Here is a 21,128-nt window from a genome sequence, read left to right on the forward strand (position 1 = left end):
CTTCACACTGTCTGAGTGCCTCACAAATGTCAATTAATTTGCTCCCACAACATTAGGAAGATGAGAAGTGAGATAGGAAGTATTATTATTATCCCCATTTTAAAGATGCAGAACTGAGGTGCAGCGAGAACAAGGGCTAAATTATTGATAAAACTCATCCATACAGGAGTAGCCGTGTGAAGCCCTGAGACACAGGGTATGTTTACACTGGAATTAAACGTCTGCGGCTGGCCTGTGTCAGCTGACTCAGGCTTGCGGGGCTTGGGTTTCGGGGCTGTAAAATTGCCGTGTAGATGTTCAGGCTCGAGCACAAGTCCATGCTCTGGGACCCCCTGAATGTCTGCACTGCAATTGTACAGCCCCTTAGCCTGAGCCCCGCAAGCCTGGGTCAGCTGGCATAGGCCAGCCGCAGCTGTTTAATTCCAGTGTAGACATACCCTCAGAGACAGACTGCCCAGGCACAGCTCCTCCTTGACTGCCTCCTTGCTCCTGGGCAGTAGTACTTTACTATTGACCTACACCCGCCGTAAATTACTACTCATCCCATGCTGGCTCTGCAAGGTTGGCTAGTGAGCAAGGAGGAGTGAAGCCAAGACTTCATTCCCTCCATTCTCTGCCCACTTGCTCCTTGGAGGAAGTAAGCAAGTAAGTAGCCTCACTGACTCCTTTGTACCTGAACTGAATATCCGGGTTAACCTGTGTAAGGAGTAGAGGTATCTTATTCCCTCTTGCTCCTTTACAGAGTCACAATCTAATCATAAGTGACTTGCCCAAGGTCACACAGGAAGTACTGTACGTGGCAAAGCCAGAAGTTGAAGCCAAGTCTCCTGAATGCCAGACCTGTGCTTTAAGCACTAGTCCAGCCTTCCTCTGTGTTGCTCCAGAATCAGAGGAAAACAAATAGGGTGCTTGGGAGAGGAGGGTGGGAAATGCACATCCCAGCATTTTCTTCCCAAATTCAGTTTAGTAGTCTGCTTTTCTGCTTACTGGGCTCTTACACTCTGGGTTCAGAGAGTTTGTGAAGTATCAGTTTAGTAACCAGTAGGTCCTGTATTGGTGGACAGTCCTGTATTGGTAGACTATACCTTGTCCTTGTAGAAAGACAGAACTGATCATCTATTGGGTGTTTTTTCTTTCTAACTACTCTGGTGCTACAACGAGCAAGCATTTATGTCACACTTCTTTTCCTGCTAATGTCTTGGTATGGATTTGTGGTTTCTTTTTAGTGTCTGGTTCATTAGATGGCATAACATATGTAGAGTTTTTAGCTGTGGTTGAGGAAAGCTGGGAAAGTAGAGGTTAAGGTTTATTACGTCTGTCATGTTTGAGAACAGAGGGCCATATACTATTTCTGCCCTGAGTCCCTGCCCATAATTCCCATTGGCACTGGAGTCACGTGCCTGGCTGAGGGCTGTTTATAGCCCTAAAAGTACTTTCTGTTTCGTTCTCAGATGATCAGGATCGAACCATAATCTAGACACCACTTATTTTAAACCTTGTTAAACTACAGTTTTGAAACTTTTCGAAGCTGGGATAGGGAATTATTTCATAGTACATAGGAATTTAAAATGCAGTGGATAACATCTCTGTCCCCCACCCCCATACACGCAGACACTGCATTAAGAATATTCCGCAGTGTCATTCATTTTATAAAGGGTACTCTATACTTGCTTCCCCACCCCAACAAGCACAGCACAAGCACATCATGAGGGAATAAACCCCTAAAAGCTTAGTTGTAATTTACATCTTTACTTCCTGCACATAGTAACAATAGATAGTTGAATTGAAAAGCCTTTTAAAATTCATAAATATATTAGTAGCCATTATCTAGGAGAAAACATGAGTCTGAATATAGGGCTTGATCCACCACAGTGTTTCTCCAACTTTATACCAGTATAACTCCCTTGAAATCAAAGGAGGTGCACTGGTGTAAGGCTGAAGTAGCAAGTGGTGAATCAGGCCCATAATATTTGAGGGTGATTAACTTAACCACTGGTCACTCATTTTGGGTGCTGCAGGTTGGGCACCCAGAAACTGAGGCAGTCAGAATGAATGGATACTTTTTAAAATCTAGGCTGAAATTCCATGTTCATTCTACAGAAAACCCTGCCTTCAGTTTTTTCATCTTTTCAGTGTAGCAGAAATGAGACTGTGTTTTAACTGAATATTAGATACTTTCTAATAACCTAATGTCCGAGTGATTTCCTTTGGAATTTTGTTTTGATGTTTAAAACACAGAACAAAACAAAACCTTCTCCACGGTTTATTTCTTTTCTGATGAAAATAATAGCATTGACTCCATAACATGTTAATCATTAAACTGAGTATAAGTAAGGCAGGTGTGCAAGGTAATGCACAATGCTAAGGCTGTTAAAAGAAACCTCTGCAAACTAACTCCATAGCCTACGGGATGAATATGACACAGCAACACCAGTATCTGCTTTCATTGGCACCCTCTTGACAGCTAAGCTTTTTGGGAGGTTCTGCCCTGGGATTCAAAGACAATAAGCAAACTTGCACAAGAAAAATAAAGTTTGCATTCCTTTACATTTGAGATTTGACAGATAAAACAGAGGCAGGTAATACGCTGCTGTGTAATCCTTTACAAAGGTGACACAACCCCAAAGAGCTTTGATGCTGTCTGATTGCAAGCCTCATGAGAATTCTAGTGGAAAACAAATGCTGATGAGCTTATTTGACTCACCTTTCTACCTATTTGCGTTCAGAAAGGGCTCCTGTACAGTCTCTTCCCCTCTCTTTATTGTGCGGTTTGCATTGTTTGTTTGAGTTTGAAACTGCCATTATGTGAAAGTGTTGCAAGTATAAATAATTTAGAAGATAACTCTGTGGGGATGCCACTTTCACTGCTTTTCTGCAGTAGCAACTCATTATGGTTCTGAGAACCAGCATTCCATAAGAACAATTATGCAACATCAGTACATGGATATTAACCAAGCCTGATAGATGGTGACAAGAAAATAATTTTGACATCTGTTTAATTAATTTTTTTCCGCCATTCTTAAAAAATATCTCCTCTCGTGTGTAATGCACACAACTGCTTTGCATTTCCTACAAATATTTGCAGGCTTCTTGGATGGACATAGATATCCATCAGGTTGTATGCATATTTTGTGTTTGGATTGAAAATTACTTTCCTCCCAATAAGAGGCCATTGTGATACAATTACCTAGTGAAATGCATTTGTTTCTAAAGGTAATCTAGTCAGTTAATATATGTTAATAAAGACAAGTGAACAAAAGGTAATAAGTGGGTCAGACTCAAAAAGAATCACTCCTGTTAAAGGGAAAAGAAAAGCTCATAATGGAGCTTCTCTTACTTTCACCCCATCATTTTAAGAATTGCTTTGCCAATCCTTCACAGCAAATAGTAATTTTAAGTGGCCCAACACAGAGCTCAGGTTGTGTGCACTCTATGGTAATGACAGAGTAGCTGCCCTTCCTGGAGTCAATAAGTCCAACAATTGAGTCTCTTTTTTCCCCCCTCCTGTGAGTGAATCAGTGCTGTTAGCCTGACTGACAGGACTGCTTATAGAAAGTGAACCCTTCACCCATGTTGACCTTATCCAGGCACTTTTGGGGTTCATAGGCCAGGCAGGTAGTATAGAAAACAGTTATAAGTAAAAAGCTGATTTTGATCTTGTGCACTCCATAAACAAGAGTGAAGAACTGTTGAAATAAACAACTGATGGGTATTGGGGTGTATCCCTAACACCTATAGACACTATTTCTGGACTTGATTCTCAGTGCTCTATTCTTATAAACATGTTGCTTATAGATGACCAAGAATTGTTCACAGCTATTTCTTTTTTTTACCAGAACCTCATAAGATTTTGCCAGAAACTTATTTACATTGTTAGTTTCCTGATTCTGAAATGCAGCTGTGTTGTGATATCTGAGGGTAAGTTATTAGAAGTGAAAAGTGTCTAGTAAAATTTAACAAGAAGGATCTCAAGAAAGGGGATGAAGCACCTCCTGTTAAAATAATATCATGTCAAAGAAAAGGAGCATGGCCATGAGCCTGTATGCACTCCCCAGTAGCCAAATCCAGTCTGATTTAGACGTTACACAACAACTTAAATATATGGGAGTTAGAATTGCTGGTGAGAAGGAGCAATCCACAACTAAAACAAACATTGCAGAGACTGCAAGCTATCATAATAAACAGTGCACTGATGAAAATAAGTTTATGTATTAGACAGTGTTAGCTGATAAATAGAAGTGACAAATAAATATCTCAGTGAGATGTTATTCTCTTGGACATCCTCAAACACAATTCCTACTCCTCCATGCCTCTTTCGGACTCCTCTCTCATTTTACTCCCACTGTCCATAACCTTGGTGTGATCCTTGATCCTGCTCTTTCATTCTCCCACATCTCCTGTGTCTGCAACTCAGCCTTTAGCAGTATTAACCACATATGCTACTTCTGCTCATGCCTTCATCTCCTTTCAGCTTGACTACTGTAATTCCCTTCTCTAAAGCTTCTAAATCCCAGTTCTCCATGCCCCATTATGTGCCAAATGTTTCTGCCTCCTTCTCACACATACTTCAGACATGACAAAATCACCCCTATCCTTCAGACAACTCCACTGGTTTCCATTGTTCATTTCAGGGTCCATTTCGAAATTGTTCTTAAAACCCTGTAAAAGCCTGCTTCATGTCCTCTCTCTCTGTTTATTATGGCCTTCTCCCACCCCGCCTAGTTGCACAATCTCATCTCTTTTCATCCATCATCCTTTCCCTCTACCGTTCCTTCCACTTGAACTAACCCTCCTGTATCATTGACTCTCCAGATATAGTATTTTCACACTCAGTGAAAACTTATATTTTTAATTATAAATATAAAATATATTTTAATTGTTATGGAATGGAATTTGTGTGAAAGATGTTATAGTGTATAGCATGATATATTATAAATATTAAAATAAAACTATGTTACACTGAAAATTCCAGGGAGAGCTAGTTCAGAAAGTCCAATTTCCTAGGTAAGTCTTAGGGATACATTTTTAGTAGGGTTGAAGCCCTGCCTCTTTCATTTTGGGTGCAAAATTTACATCCACAAAGTCTTTACCTGCATTTTGTTCACCTGCAAATTACATCTAGTTACCTGATTTGCACCTACAATTAGTTAGTTAGAACAGTGAGATTTGTATTTGAAATGCAGATGTAAAATTTGGGCCTGAAAAACTGGCATTTGTATTTTTTGTGGGCACCAATTTCACCCACCAAAGGTGGCTGATCACCTGGAATTATAGGTCACAGAGTGCTGAATTCATGTATCCCACTTTACATCATTTACATCATCCACATGGATCGGTGATTGAGGGACATATAGGAAACAGACATGGATGCCTCCAAGTCAGGCTTCTGTCAAGGTCCATTTAAAGGTGCCAGCTTTCTCTTTGGCTATTGACCATTGTAATTTTTAATATATATTTTATTGAATCAAAGAACTAATATTTTTCCTAAAATGTCTCTGGAAACTCAGATGATACAACACAGTCTAGACTCTCTTAGGCTAGAATTTACTAGTATTAAAGCTTACGTGGCATTACTGGAGTCTGCTAAGCCTCATGCGATTTATAAAGATATAAAATATATCTTTTATGATTACGATGATGCTAAAAATTTTGTGGATGATAATGTAGTCACATTGGAAAGACTGGATATAACAACTGTTGGAGATTCAAGAAGAAATACACTCCTTTGCCAGTTGATCTGGCTCCTAGAGGATAAGATTGCTTTGACTCCTTAGTCATTGAGTGTTTGAATTTGTTTCTTTTGCTGAAAACTTTGTCATGCTAAAAGTTTGCATGTGTGTGAGTCTATATTTTTGACCTCTATTAAATAGTTAAATATTATATTAAATGAGAACTATCGGGTTACAAATTGTGTGTTTTTAGCAATACACAAAGATTACAAATAAATTTTAATTATTCAAACTGAAATATAATAACCTAATTGACTTTTCACTCTCTTTGCTGTTGATTTATCTTTCTATGTTTCTTTCGGTGTGGATACTGAAAACAGAATGAAAAAGGACAATTCACTTTCACTTTTATTTAGTCAGTTTCTTGTAAAATTTCACCTTCAAATTCTCATGCTCTAGCACAGTGGTGCCCAAACTTTTCCTGTCATGCCCCTCACCACCAGTCATGGAATCTGTCCATGCCCACCCTCCCTCCCTTACTGCACAGTTGGCTTAGCAAAGGAGCATGGGCTGAAGGTGGAGCTGGCCTTGGGGGAGAGAGGGAATGAGGCCAGAGCTAGCCTGGGGGCGAAGCGGAGCTGTGGACGGGGCCGGAGCAGGACTGGGGGCAGAGCAGGAGGTGGAACGGAGCTGCAGCTGAGGGCAGAGCAAGGCTGGCAGGTGCTCCCTTCCCCGTCCCATGTTGGGGCTGGCCCGTGCCCTGCTATGTGCCCCTCTGAACATTCCTTCACACCATAAGTTTGGGAACCATTGCCCTAGCACAATACTGCAATGTTTGGATTGAAAATACGGTAGGAAAAGACTTATAAATCTGTATTTTTAATGAAATAACTCCTTTTCATACATTAAGACTGTTACGTTGCACAGGTGGGTAGCATTATCTGTGAGTATTAAACCACAAAAACTTTGTTCAAGTACTGTTATGATGCAGTTTTTCAGATGGTCCTCTTAAACATGGCCAGAACAATTACAGATGTATCCAATTTGAATGTGCAGATCCTTTATTAGTACCCACTGTAGACCAGATCCTCAGCTGGTATAAATCAGCATAGTCTCACTAACTTCAAAAGAGCTGCACTAATTTACATCAGCTGAGGATCTGGCCCACTGTGTGAAATGGCGCACACTCGTGCTGACTGTCCACACAGAGTCAATGGGACTATTTGAGTCCTTAAAGTGAAGCACGGGTAAAATTTTCAAAAGCACATAAGTTCTATTTTCAAAAGCGCCTTAGGGCTAGATCCACTAGGGGCCTTCAGTACCTAAACTGCCACTTCTGGCACCTAAAATTTACATCCTCAAAACCCCCACTTGGCTGCCCACTAAACCTGTAGGCGCCTAAGGTTGCCCCAAATAAAGTCCCCTAGGCACCAAAGTTTCTGTTGGTGGGCATGCTCACAGATATCTATCTCATGCCTAAGCCCTAGAGATCTAGACTGAAATCCCCACTCTGCCTGAGAGGAGCAGGGACTTGAACCTCCAAGGAGAGTGCCCCAATCACTGGGCTAGAGGGTATCCTGGTATGGGGGCTTCTCAAGCTCTCTTCTTAAAGCTATTCCATTTTGTATAAAATAATTAACTCAAGCACTCAGCACCTTGCAGGATCAAGCAGCCTACAATTGCCAGTTTTATGAGCTCAAATGCAGGTTGATGCGCATACAATTGGATGTGCTCCCCACAAGTGGTGTAGATGCAATTTTTGAGACCTACTCAAAACCTGCCCAAATAGTCAGCATATTCTGAGTTAATGCTGAAAATCCATCCATAACCTTTGTTAAAATGATGTAAGATCACATACTGTTTCAAAACTTCTCCCTTAATGAGTTACAGAGATACAGAGAGAGAGACTGACTGATTTGTTTAATTTCATGACAGATATTTTATTTCTATGTACAAGAATGACAATGGGAAAATATCATAACACTGTCCAATGTTCATTAAAGATATATGACCACCACATATAATGCTAATTTCATATTCCTTTTTATGATATAATTTCCTTTTTTTATGGCATATTCAAGTGACAGTAACCAGGTTGGCAAGCCTAAAATGTGAAACCAGATGCTTCGCTAGCTAGCCAGCCTTTAAAAATAAAAAGACAGAAAGTTTGCATTAGTGTTAATTTGCTCATCAGCCGGGGAACCCACCAACAGCAACCTTGGAGTGATGCAATTCGGGACAGACTCCCACCCGCCCTCTGTAATTCTTGTGAGCCAGCTGGGTATTGAAATTCATAAGAATCCACCTCTTTGAGTGCTTCAGAGAGCACAAACCTTGTCAATTTCAATCCTCGGCTGGTTCAGAAGAATGAAGCCAGGAGAGAGAACAGAGGGGTGGTGCAACATTCACATGGATGTCCTCAATCACAACAAATGCAACACTCCAGGGCCCCTGCAGAGCTCCAGCCAGCTCTATCCCTGACTTACCAGCTGTGCTTTGCATTTACCTCTGATTACCCAGCGAGGCTGCCTGGGTAGCAGGGAATGAGCCATGAGGCAAGCATGCATGTGGGAGAGTGAGCAGTCTCACCTTTTTTGTTTTAATTTTCCTCTCTCTGAGGCCTGCACAGTTTGGCTTACAGCAATTTAGGCCCCTGTTATCATAGGCACAACATTAAAAGAAACATTTGCAATAAAGTTTTTAACAGACTCTCTAAGGTGGTCCTAAAACATTTTTTCTGTGATACATATAGGATACACTCAATACATAATGATGTGGAAAGGTATAAAGGCTTTATCAGCATGAGACTGGGATGATCTGAATAAATCCGTCCTGCCTTCACCACTCCTGAATAATAATATTGCTAGGACCCAATTATGCTAGGCGCTGTACAGACACTGAACAAAAGCCTGCCCCACTGAGCTAGCAGTTCTCAGACCGATAACACCTTTACACACACCATGCACTCAGATACTGAGCCTCAAGACTCTCCTCTTTGATAAAGCCGGCTTACCATAAGTGGCGTGATCAAAGGGGTGAAATTAACATGATCATATATGTATATAAAACCTAAGCAGAGCCTCCTATAACTAAGCAAGGGCAAGGAGCAGAAAAGTATGGACATCACCATGTAGCTACAACTTACTTGGGAAGTGATTAGGTACTGCAGTGATAGGCGCTATAACGTGTGTGTGTGTGTGTGTGTGTTTTGAGATTATATATATATATGTGTATATTCTGTCCATTACTCCTAATTGTTTCACTAGTTCCCCTTCCTCTCATGTATACTTTAGTAGCCACCAGCTAGAGAAAGATATCTATAGCTATAATTAAAACATTCTCCAATTATTATGGACTGTTGCTTAATATTCTATTGTTCCACTGACAACACAGTTTTTAATGTATCATTTTATGCTATGCTGTAGATCATCATTATCCTGCCTCCCTTAGGGCCTTGGCTGTACGAGTATTTATTTGTTTCCACAAGCTAACGTGCTCATCTTGGAAAATAGTGGTGCTGCGATTCTTCCTCACTCAACTCGTCCCCCCTACTTTGTTTTTTAAACCTTTTCCTCCTCTTGTCAGCCTGCAGCGTTAAGGAGTCTGAATATGGCATTTACCTGGATACGCACCCAACTGAAACGCTGAACACATACTGGCTTCTTAGCCAATGCCGTACACGCAGGTTTCTGCACTCCTTAACGCGGTAACGCCATACGGCATCTCCTTGTGGCCTACAGCATTTTTTTTCCCTTTAATAAACTTGAGAATGGATTAAGGGCTCAACTTCACAGAGGTGACTCCGCAGTTGCTTCTGTGGGAGAGGTGAGAGCTCATCACCTCACTACTCAGCCCCTTATAGAAGCTGCTCGGCTCCTTGCACTATGACTCTGAACAGAACTTTACTCCATGCTGTCAATGTGATGTTCTGACTAACTTTAATCATGTCAACATCCATTGCTTATTAAATGCCTTTTCCCAAAATGTTTCTCAAAAAGAAACTGAGGTCAGTATAAGCTGGCAGTGTCTGCCACAGCAGCTCGGCCTCGGCATCAGTGTGAACATCTTTCGGATCAGCAGTTCTCAAACTTTCAGTAGTGTGCTTCTATACATTTATTTTGGCGGTGGATTTTGAAAATTAAGCTGTTAAGATCCAGTTTCCTAAGGTCCACTGGTTGATAGGTAAAATACATATTTCCCAGCCTAATCCTTTTTCCTTTAGATTTGAAGCTTTAATGACAAACGAAAAAATATACAAGCATGACCAAGACAGGACAGTGAATACAAAAAATAGTTCACTTTGGACAAAATTTGCTGTCAGGGTAAATGGAGCATTCCTTCTGAACTCACAGACTGGTAGTGCATGTGCAGGTTGGTTGTAGATGGTTGCTACAATAAGGCTTCTTTCATACAGGTGTGTTTATGCCCCAGGCTTGCTGGCCACAGTCCATTCCATTTACAGAAGCTGAATTAAACAATAACTACCACATTGCAAAAAGAAGAAGGAAAAAAAAAAAAAAAAGGTGAGCGTCAAAGGAGATGCCTGAGAGCTTTGTTAGGGCCAAGAAAAACCCTGTTGCAGTTGTCAGAGCTTGTTGATGTTGCAGAGAACGGCACTTTTTTTTTTTTTCTGCTGGATTTTGTGGTTCTGCCTTAGGAAAGAAAGTAAAATAGAACGGAAGAACAAAGTCCTACTCTATAAATCAGCAGCTGCTCCTTGCCAGATCAAAGGAGTGACATTTTTGCTCCTGGACTACTTGTCCACTTTAGGTGCTTGACAGACAGCTAACAGCTGGCCTGCTACACAGCATAGGCGAATCGAGCTACATCTTCTTCAGAGCAGATGACAAGCTAATCAGAGATATCCATAACACAGGACATGTGAGTGCACCTTGATCTCTTCAAACACATCCAATACATAATTGCTAAACATTTTTGTGCATTTTTGGCAAGTTAATACTTCGGTAGTTTCCGCTGAGAAGTAAGATGGAGAATGAATATGTTTAGTTCATCATGAAGATGCAAAGTTAAACAGAGGTTAAATGTATAGCGGAGCTCTCCTCTTCAGGTTAATTTATAAATAGCTGAAAGCTGAATATGAGCTAGTTAGGAATTTGTGTAAGTGACTTTAATTTGATTGACAATTACAAAAATATAGATTTTCAAAAATGGCTGCCCAAAGTTAGGATCTGAAAGCTGCATTTAAGGGCCTGAATAAGTGGCCTGATTTTGAAAAGTGCTGAACACTCAGCAGCTCCCAGTTTTCAAAATCGCGTCCTGTGAGTTTAACATAACAAATTAACACATCTTGAAATTCAAGGGTTAGTTAAGAATCAACAGAAAGGTCTGAATTCACTTTTAATGTGGACAGTCCAGTGCAAGCAAAGTAGAGTACATGCCAAATTAGCTAAAATTGTGTTCAGAGTCTCCATAAGATGTATGTATACAGACCTGGAATTTTAATGTCAGTAGTAAAACTTTCAAAGTAATTTAGTTTCTAGTTGCTTCCCATTTGCAATAAATCAAGTACAGGATGAGGTAATATACTACAACTTATGTCTATTGACTTAGCATTTTATCTTTAAGATATGAATAGCTAAGGAACTCTGTCTGTTTGTCTCCTCCCTTCCTTTCAAGTACCTTTGAAAGATCACTTTTACGGTGCATGATAAATAACCATATATGAATAATCTGATGGCATTCTGAAAGAGTAACAGACATTGCTTCAAAAATCATGACCTGCTGGGATGCTTTGTTATGTGGTATGAGGTGTGATTACATTCACTGAATAGTGTTTATTATCATTCAGAATTCCAAGGGAAATAAAAGATAATTTTCCACCTAGGTTAAAATATCATGAAAGCTTATAATGAAAAATCTGTGTGTAGAGGCTTCTTTGTGTAGCGGGAATTCTTCATTAAACTCAGTGTTAACAGATTTATTCCTCTAACTGGTTCTCATTCATGATGGGGTTTCACAGTATATTTGCAATCCTAGATAATGCAGTCCCCTTTCCACTATACAATTTAACAAAGTACAAATGGGGTAGTATTCAGTCATGGAGCTAGCTCACTATTTATGGCCAAAATGGATTTGTAGCAATGAATATACACCTTTTACTCAGAGAAATTAATTGCACGCTACAGGATATGACTATTAGACAACATATGTACAGTGGCAACACTAGACTTACATGACCTATGTGTTAGTGTATGGTCCCCCTCTTCCAAGGACACAGATATGCACTCAACCCGCCAGCCATGGAGCCAGGGCACCATCCCATATTCTCATGCATGGTCCCATCTGACTCCAGCAGGTCACAGCACAGAGTGATTTCTCCAGCCGCACATCCCATTCGGAAAGCTATGTTTTGGCTCCACCTCCTGGCTTCCTGCTACATGCAGTGGAGGAGGTCACCAGGGGCCACTGAGCACATAAACAAGTATGTGGTAGTGGACACAGGCTGGCAGCCAGGGCCAGGGATTACTGTGTGCCCGTTGGAATGGGGGAAAACAGTCAGGAGTGATGATTGTATTGGGCTCTGCAAAACCTAGGGTCAGCACTGTATGTTTCAGTCCTCACTTTCTCTGTCTACAAAAAAAAAGGTTTCATTTTCTTGCCATCAAACTACTGTAGAGGCGAGATTCCCATACAGTCCACATGTGCAAACACCTACTATATGGAATAAACAAGTGTAACTCTGTAGCATTTGCACTTTCAGTGTATGTACTACTAGCACTGGCTGTTAACAAAACAAAACAAAACACCCTCAAACTCTTGGCTTGAGCCCAATCATTTTCCCATGCTCCAGAAATATAACCTGGTAGAAGAGCTACATGTTTAAAGACACACATTTTCTGTGAGCTAAATAAATACCAGTGTTGACAACTCTCGTGATTTTATCAGGAGTTTCATGGTATTTCATGTTTAACTTAAGTTCCAGCTCCCAGAGAAAAAGTGGTTAGGTGAGACTCTTGGCTTTTTCTTTCTTTCTTTCTTTCTTTCTTTCTTTCTTTCTTTCTTTCTTTCTTTCTTTCTTTCTTTCTTTCTTTCTTTCTTTCTTTCTTTCTTCCTTTCTTTCTTTCTAAAGTAAGTTTCTAGCCCTCATGCTTGTGGATAAATGCTTGAAAATGTAACTCAAGTGTTCCCCAAAGTCTCAAAGAAAAAAACAGAAGGAAAATAAAGATATATCACGATTTTTAAGTCACTCTCATGCTTTTGGGCAGCCTGACTCATGATTTTTGAACGTTTGGGATTGGAAATACACAGACTTTTGAGTGCCATAATATAATTTCCAAAATTGCCATCTTCTATGAGGGTGATACTTTTACAAGTGACATACAAGACATGGTAGAGGTCTGTGGAACCATCAATGAACAAAGACTATCTATCTATCTAATAGGCAGCCAGCCCTGCCATTTTTTAAATAGCCTAATCTTCCCTGGAATACTTACAATGCCTCTAACAAAGTTATTCAATCCTGTGTTAAGAAGTTTTGTCAAGGAATAAGTCCCTCTTTTTTTCCCTCTTTGAAAATCGATCAGGTAAGTGACTCCACTGCTCAATATTCTTAACTTAAGGGAGTCTTTTTGGCTGGCTTACATCCAAGTGGCTACATTCAGCTTTATACTTTCTTATAAGGAATGCTGAACATAAGAGTTGGCAAACAGGTGTGGCATAGAGTCAGTGAAGCAGAAATAAGGGGTTTATCAGCCATTTTTATATATACACACATACACAAAAGGACACCTTAACCTAATTCTGTCAGTTCAAAACACACACTGGAGTGAAAAGGTTAAATAAACCAAAATGGTTAGATTTCAGCCTCAGAAATAAAAATCTGATTGATAAATAATGAATAGTTTTAAAGGGGGATATATTTATAGATATTAAAATGTTGCTGCAATTTTAGTCTCTCAGATTCCATGTTTCCAGATAGTTCTATTCCTCTGAAATTATACAGTCAGGGTGTGGTAGAAAAGTGTCAGATACATAAGTATCATGAACAGAGCTCAGCAAAAAAAATCACAAAGAAATTAGAAAACCTTTCCATGTGAATTTTTTGTCCATTTCATTTCAAATTCACGAAATATAATTAGATTTCACAACTAACCAGACAAATTCTGTGTTTTTTCTCAGAAAATTGTTGAGCAACAGTGGGCTTAGTTTAAATGGAAATCAAAAAAGGTTTTTTTGAGCCAAAACATTGCCATTTTTCACAGTTTGCATGCTGAAATGTCATTAGGATGAAGATTAATTCTCCCATCAAAAGTTACAAACATTGGAGTTTTTACCTGTTTTAGGCCCATATTCAGCAATGCACTGAAGTATGTGCTTAAATTCCACTGACTTCGTTAAGTGTTAAGCACATGCTGAAGGGCTTTGCTGAACTGGGGCAATGTGAAAACAGCCATTTCATGGAATGTTAAGTGCCATGTAATGATGTCAAACAATCCTGCCAGGAAAAAAAAAAGTTCATTACATTTTGTGAACAAACTATCACTATTTCTCATACCACTATTTGTGAACAACAATTTTTTTTTACACAAAACAAAACTATATTTTGCTTTGATACACAGAGCAATGAATGTTTCAAAAGATTCCACTGGATGGCTCAGGGTAGTGGAAATGGGATGCAGAGAATTTTACTCTTAGTTAGTGGCCTGTAATCTAACCTGATATGGTAGTGGCCAATAGTAGGAAGGGGCACAGAGCCTGGATTACTCTCTCACCCCTAGAAAAGACACCCCCTACTTCAGGGTTGAGGCACATTGGTTGAGCTTTGTGGAAAAACTTGCACTAGCATGCTCACTGTTGTATCTAGTAGCTGGGTCCAAAACTTCAAGCTCCAGGGTGCTCAATCTGGTAACTTTCATAAGTACAGTACTAAGGGACTGATTTTCAAAGGTATTTAGGTGCCTAAAGCTGCAGTTGGCTGCCTAGTGGGATTTTCAAAAACACCTAAGTAGGTTAGGTACCTAACACCTAGTGCTTCAGTGTAGACACTTGCTACAGTGACAGAAGTGGTTTTTCCTTCACTGTAATAAGTCCTCCCCTTCAGGAGGCAGTAGCTAGGTCTACAGAAGGACTCTTCCATCAGCCTAGCAGTATCTATACTGGGGCTTAACTTGGGTTAACTACATCTCTCAGGGTTATGAATTTTAGGTAGACCAGATCTCACATTTAATAATAAAGAAAATATATTAACATGATTATTATTGTAATGATTAATTGTTATTATTATGTTAGTGCCACAATCCCTAGTCAGGTTTCAGAGTAGTAGCTGTGTTAGTCTGTATCTGCAAAAAGAACAGAAGTACTTGTGGCACCTTAAAGACTAACAAATTTATTTGAGCATATGCTTTCGTGGGCTACAAAAACGAAAGCCCACGAAAGCTTATGCTCAAATAAATTTGTTAGTCTCTAAGGTGCCACAATCCCTAGTCAGGATCTCTGTCCTTTACAAACACCCAGTCAGACATGGTTCTGGCCCCAAACAGCTTACAATCTAATTTGAGACAAGGCACTGCTGTAGTTCATCTTTGGAGTTCACTGGAAGTGTATTCTTTTTATTGATTTATTCCTTCCTCTTTTTTTCAGTGTTAAAGAGTTGAGTGTCTTTCTGTGCATGCAGTGAGTTGGTTGATTTAAAGAATTTTCGTTATTTTAACATATCATTGTCTGTTGTGGATATTTTAAGTGGAATCAAGAGAGCATAGTGATACTGATGAAGCTTTAGAGCTAAACTCTGTGGTCTCATATTCTACCTCCTTCTTCTCAAAAAGGGAAATTCACTTTGCTTGTTCCATTCTATATGCATCCGAAGAAGTGGGCTGTAGTCCACGAAAGCTTATGCTCTAATAAATTTGTTAGTCTCTAAGGTGCCACAAGTACTCCTGTTCTTCTTTTTGCGGATACAGACTAACACGGCTGTTACTCTGAAACTTGTCACTTTGCTTGGAGGACCAGCACAAGATCCTCTCCGCCACTTAGGTCTCACATTGCCAGCCTATACCCTAAGGTAGTGATTGGGGCTGAATGCTACTCTGTGCTTCAACCAGCCAGTCTGGTCCCAGCTTGGGGATGAATTTCATGTTTCCAAACATTGCTGTTTTTCACCCACATAAAACCAGACTGTTGTGGCCTTATGCAGGTGAAATGAATCTCCTCCAATAGCCTTACAGTGGGGTTGAAGCAACCTGCCCAGTATAAATCAGTGCACTTGCAGATACTACTCCTCGACTGATTCACTAATGGAATGAGCCGTATCTTAACAAATGAAATTTTGTACAACGAAACCAGTGGGAAATCTCAAAAATTGTATTTTAATATGTCCTGCTTGAGCATGCAGACCAAGAGATCTGTATTTGCTGCATATTTTCTTTTGCAGTTTGCTATCATTAGTATTTCTTTGAAATTTTAGCAGAATGTTGTTTATCATCAAATTAAAATGTATTCGGTAAGTGAGACTTTAAAATCATTCTGGAGTGACTTCAGATAGAATATCGTAACTACATGTATTGATGCAATTAAATATTGTATATGACTTCTTACAACATATAGAACACAGGTTTGTGATTAAAAAAACAGTGATGTCATTTGAACAGCTGCAATTTTTACAGATATTAGAATGGTGCTAATTAGAGATGGGAAGAAGCTTAGGTCAGCTGGTCTGCCTAAGCAAAATGCCTAACTACACTTAAGATATTCTGCAATCTGTAGAATTCACTAGTTTACCTCTACTGCTCTTTTTTGGCTGAGCACAGATAAAACACTATAAAGTAATGAGATTTCTTTTAAATGTCCACATCATCTTACACGTTGATCTATATCCTGTTTGACTTGCTCACACAAATAGCTCCAATGAAATTAGTGGAACCATTTGAGTGAGAAAGGCGAATAGATTTTGACCCTGTATCATTTATGTGACTGCTTTATGTAACAATGCTAATAGAAATACATCCTTTCCTAGCCAATGCCCACTGTTAGAATTAGTAGGGGTGGTAATCTGAAATCTGCAAAATGATGGGAGTGAGAGTTGCATTATACATAGTACACTAATTACATGTATTCTCCTTTACAATACACGCCTCGTTTATCATTCCAGGGTAAGGGCCAAATTCTGCATGTGTATGAATGTAGAGCTTGTGACAGGTGCCAAATTGACAGCCCTGGAGGCTGAAGTCCCCTGTTTATCCACAGAACAGGTATGGCACATATAACGGCAATGTGAGCTTCACTCCTACGCCCCTGCCAATGTGCCTGATGTTAATATGGATGGAGAGAGGAAAGATGTTTATGTAGATGGTAGACTGGACAGATCACAGGATGGGGAGTGGAGAAATCTAGGGTCATGTTCTGGCTTTGCCACAGACTCCCTATATGACCTTGGGCAAGTCACTTAATCTCCCTCTGTATCAGTTCTTTTCTATAAACCGGGAATAACAATCATGCTATCATTCTCCTACCTTTTGTCTATCCAGACTATTCAGACTGGGACAGGAAATGTCTCTCATTATGTGTTTGAGCAGGACGTAGTGAAACAGGGCCCTGATCTTGGTTGGAACTGCTATGTGCTCCTAGAATACAAATAATTATTACGATTAATAATAGAGCAGTTCTCTCCATTGGAGATGATTCGTTCACCTTTTCCCTTTCAGTCTTTGGTCTCTGGGTGAAGGCAACCATCAAGGTTGGCAATTAGTGCTAAGGAACAGAGCTGTGAATTCCTGTTTCATAGGATCCCAAATAATGCTAAAACTAGTGTTATTTTCGTTTAATTTTTTTCACTGGTCTTTTAATGTCCCTTAAAAACATTTCTGCCAAAGTAACATTACAGTGTTTCTGTAATGCATGAACTGAAATATTTTGCAAGGACTAGATCTTTCTTTATTTCGGCCCCAAAAATAACACCCTGAGGCATATAAAAGAAAAGCCCTCAGAAAATGTAAAATCTAGGGCAGAGACTATGACTTCCATTTCTCTATTATGCATCATTCACATTGATGGTATATTATAAATAATAATACACAAACACTATTCTGTGTATTTCTGCCAGTTGTGCTGGCAGTTTATGTAATGTAGTCATTGCTAATGACTATTGGACCTGATTTTCAGCCTGAACTGAACGCCACATCTGCTTTTGCATCTGCAGTTTTGTTGATACAAATAATTTCAGATGACATTTTGCAGATATACTTACTTGAGGGCATAAGTGATGCAATTTTATGCTGGGATTTTCAAAGGGAATTAAATTTCAGTGGGATTTGGGTGCCTAACTCTCGTATGCTCCTTTGAAAACCTAGATGTCCAAGTACTTGACTGTACCCCTGCCCCCTACAGCAAGGTACTTGCATGTCTAAGTGACATCATGTGCAAAATTTAAGAACAAAAAGGAACACCTAGAAAGTAGGGCTCAAAATCAAGTGCTATGTTCATTAGCAATTATATCTATGGTGGTCTTTCAGCATTTACTAGAAATATGTGGCCTTATAATTTAGTACAAGTCTCCCTAGCGGATTTTTCTGTAAGGCAGTACAGTTTTGGGGGCTCACTTTCAGGGCTTCAGCTTCCTCATCAGAAAATACCTACTGAATCATCTTGTAGTTCATATAGAAGATCTAGAATTACTCCTGTGGGTTTAATAAACCTAGGGCAAAATGTCTTCCTTTGGAAGTGAATGTCTGGCAAGTGCATGCAGACACAGAGGCTGGGTTTTCAAAATCCATCCCATAAAGCCAGTATCCTGGTTGAATATGTAACACTGTCAAACCAAATTTTGTATACTCATACATGTGAGCCAGTTGCGTCACTTTACTTTCAGGACTTAAAATGTTCTTAATGTCCTGCATTGTTGTGTAAACCCCATTGAAAAAACACTTCAGAGGATGCCCATTTTTTTACTAATGTAAACATTCTGACCAGTATCCAAAGATATGACCTCTTGGTGAACCTTTAACCTTCCCCTTAATTATTTGTTTGAAGGCAGTGTGGAGTTCTCCTGCTGAGACTGAAGAACCATAATGCCTTGCAGCCCTGTGAGTAAGGGAGTGTTTGGAGGGAAGTGGAAAGGGACATAAATAAGGGCACCACCAGATGTAAATAATAAAAGTGGTTGGGGTTTAAATAAAAACTGAAAAAGCAATTTAGTTTCCCTAAAGAGTGGCTGGATTGAAGAAAATAGGGGCTCGGAAGATAAAAAATGTGGGAGGGTCTCTTGTTTATGATTTTTTACAGGCCGCCCAAATAAGCACTCATTGCATTCTTTAAAACCTTGCCATCTGTATACATCATTAGAAGCTCATAGGAGAAGAGAAAACAGTCTTATCAGGCTTTTCTCTTAATCTCTATTGGCCTTAACTTTAGCTGATAAAAGGCATGCTGGATACAGAAGGTTCAGGTCAGCCCCCATTTGGTCAACGTGGTAACATTGCTGGAAAGCAGCTAAGCAAATTAAGTCCTATCAGAGACCTTTGTCTTTGGGGACGGAAACTGTGTCTAGAAGTCACAGTATTAGAGTAGGAAATACCTCCATCATGCTGAAATCACTGCTAGCTGAAGGAATGAGCAACAGAATCAATTCTTTGTTTTTATTTTTAATACTTGAAGTCTCTTCTTGACTAATTCAGAGGCAGGATGACATTTTTGACAACTGAGCTATACTTTCCTTGAAGAATAAAGAATGTCTTTGTTTTGGATGTAAACATAGAGATGCAAAAAAGCCCTTTGGTGTTATTTGTAGCATTTATGCATCTGTCTAATGGAATTCCCACCAGTGTGATTACAGGAGATCTAAACAAAGGTGTACTGTCTTTTGTTATCTTTGATGGACTTTAACCTGAGGGGAGCGACTCAGTGGCTAGTATAGTATATGTCGGATGCCCAGCTGTGTAAGTGTTAGAATTCGACTAAGTGAGCTGATTAATTGAATTTTCCATTATTGACTGAAAAACTCCCATTAACTTCAGTGGACTTTGGATCAGGCCCAATGGCAGTTAAAGAGGCTGTTTTGGATGACCGGCATGTTAGTATTTCTGAAGAGGATTAAACACTAGTATTCAACTTCATTAGCACTCCTTAAGGGTCACTAGACTGAAGTCTGAACTGTGAAATACCAGACAAAACCTGAATATAAGCCCCGGCCTAAAGTGTTCTTAAAACACAAAGAACAGGGATAAAAATAAAAACAAGTGTGGTTTGTGAGTGATAGAAAATTGCCTTGTTTTGAACAAATTGTATAAATAATATGGGGGGGGGGATTATTTTTACTGAATTTGATTTTACTGAGTTTGAGCTGATAGGGATTGCTGTGCATTAAACTAACAGAAAATATGCAAGCACTTATTTGTGGGTTACCAACCAAATTAAATTCAGGCTTTCTAGCCAAACAGCTGGCTTTATCTAATGCTCAAACGCTTCGGCCACTACTCCAGCTATGGTACCTGATTTGAGGAAAAAGTTCTTTTGGGCCTAATATTAAACACATGTACCTACAACTCCCTCTTTCTACTGAGTTGAAAGGTGCCTCAGTTTATGGTCAGCAGTTGCTTAATGCTCTGCCTTGGGTGTCCCACTCTTGGCTGAAAAGGTCGCCCCCAGCTGGCACTGACCTCTAAATGACCCCTGACTTTACAGGCTTAAACTGCAGGAGTTGCAGAAGAGCAGAAGTCTTTCTGGGCCAGCACTTATTGCTGCTGTGCTGGTGATAAAACTTCAGACAGCCTAATTGATGGCTTTGCTGACCTAACAATACCTTGTGAAAGCACAGAGTGGCAAAGCCTGGTCTTCATTTATGGCCAGCTGCAAGGGTAGCTGAATCCCCTATGATGAAGAAAAAAAAGTCTTCTAGCCTGTGAACTTTAACCAGGTTCCTTGTTACTTTAAGAAGTTAAAGAAACAATTGTCTTGTAACACAAGTTTTCATTCACATTTGCTTGTTCACAGCCTTCTGGTAAATCCAGTCTTAAACTGGCTAGTAAGATAAGCATGTTACAAGTTACAATTTCTGAGCACTTTGAGGGAAATCTTTTAAAGTGAAGTTATATATATATTTTTACATGCTGCTGTATTGCACTGAATCCCTGCCAGAGTAAAAGCAAAGGTGTTCTTAAAAGAGAGAAGCAAGCTGATGAATGGACTTCTATTCTTTGTGTTCTGTTTTAGGTTTATTAATGCCAGAAGAAGAATAGTACAGCCTATGATTGACCAGTCAAATCGAGCAGGCAAGTTTCAAGTAGTATCTGTATTCAAGTCCCACAGGCGCAAATCCTCATCAAGTTATTCTTCAGGAGTCCCATCACCTGGTAAATAAATGCCTCAACTAGGCATTCTGGGAGATTATTTTTTCTTATGTCCCCAGAATTCCGCTGTAGGAAGCAACTTCACTAATTGGTGCTAATTGGAGATTTCCCACCCTGACTCTACTGAAACTGCTTTTTATTTTCTCTCTGAATTGGTAAT

General features: G+C 39.7%; 1 protein-coding gene across 4 annotated transcripts in view; it reads left to right on the top strand.

The window, feature by feature from the left end:
- The window catches only part of MEIS2 (Meis homeobox 2), a 181,262-nt gene that overhangs the window by 153,810 nt on the left and 6,324 nt on the right, over positions 1-21,128 (top strand). For all 4 annotated transcript variants that reach the window (XM_054025202.1, XM_054025204.1, XM_054025203.1 and 1 more), the window contains exon 10: positions 20,832-20,890. In XM_054025202.1, the coding sequence (XP_053881177.1) occupies positions 20,832-20,890 (59 nt within the window). The remainder of the gene's footprint in view (positions 1-20,831; positions 20,891-21,128) is intronic.

The sequence above is a fragment of the Malaclemys terrapin genome, chromosome 4 (genome assembly GCF_027887155.1).
Source record: "Malaclemys terrapin pileata isolate rMalTer1 chromosome 4, rMalTer1.hap1, whole genome shotgun sequence".
Lineage (NCBI taxonomy): Eukaryota > Metazoa > Chordata > Testudines > Emydidae > Malaclemys > Malaclemys terrapin.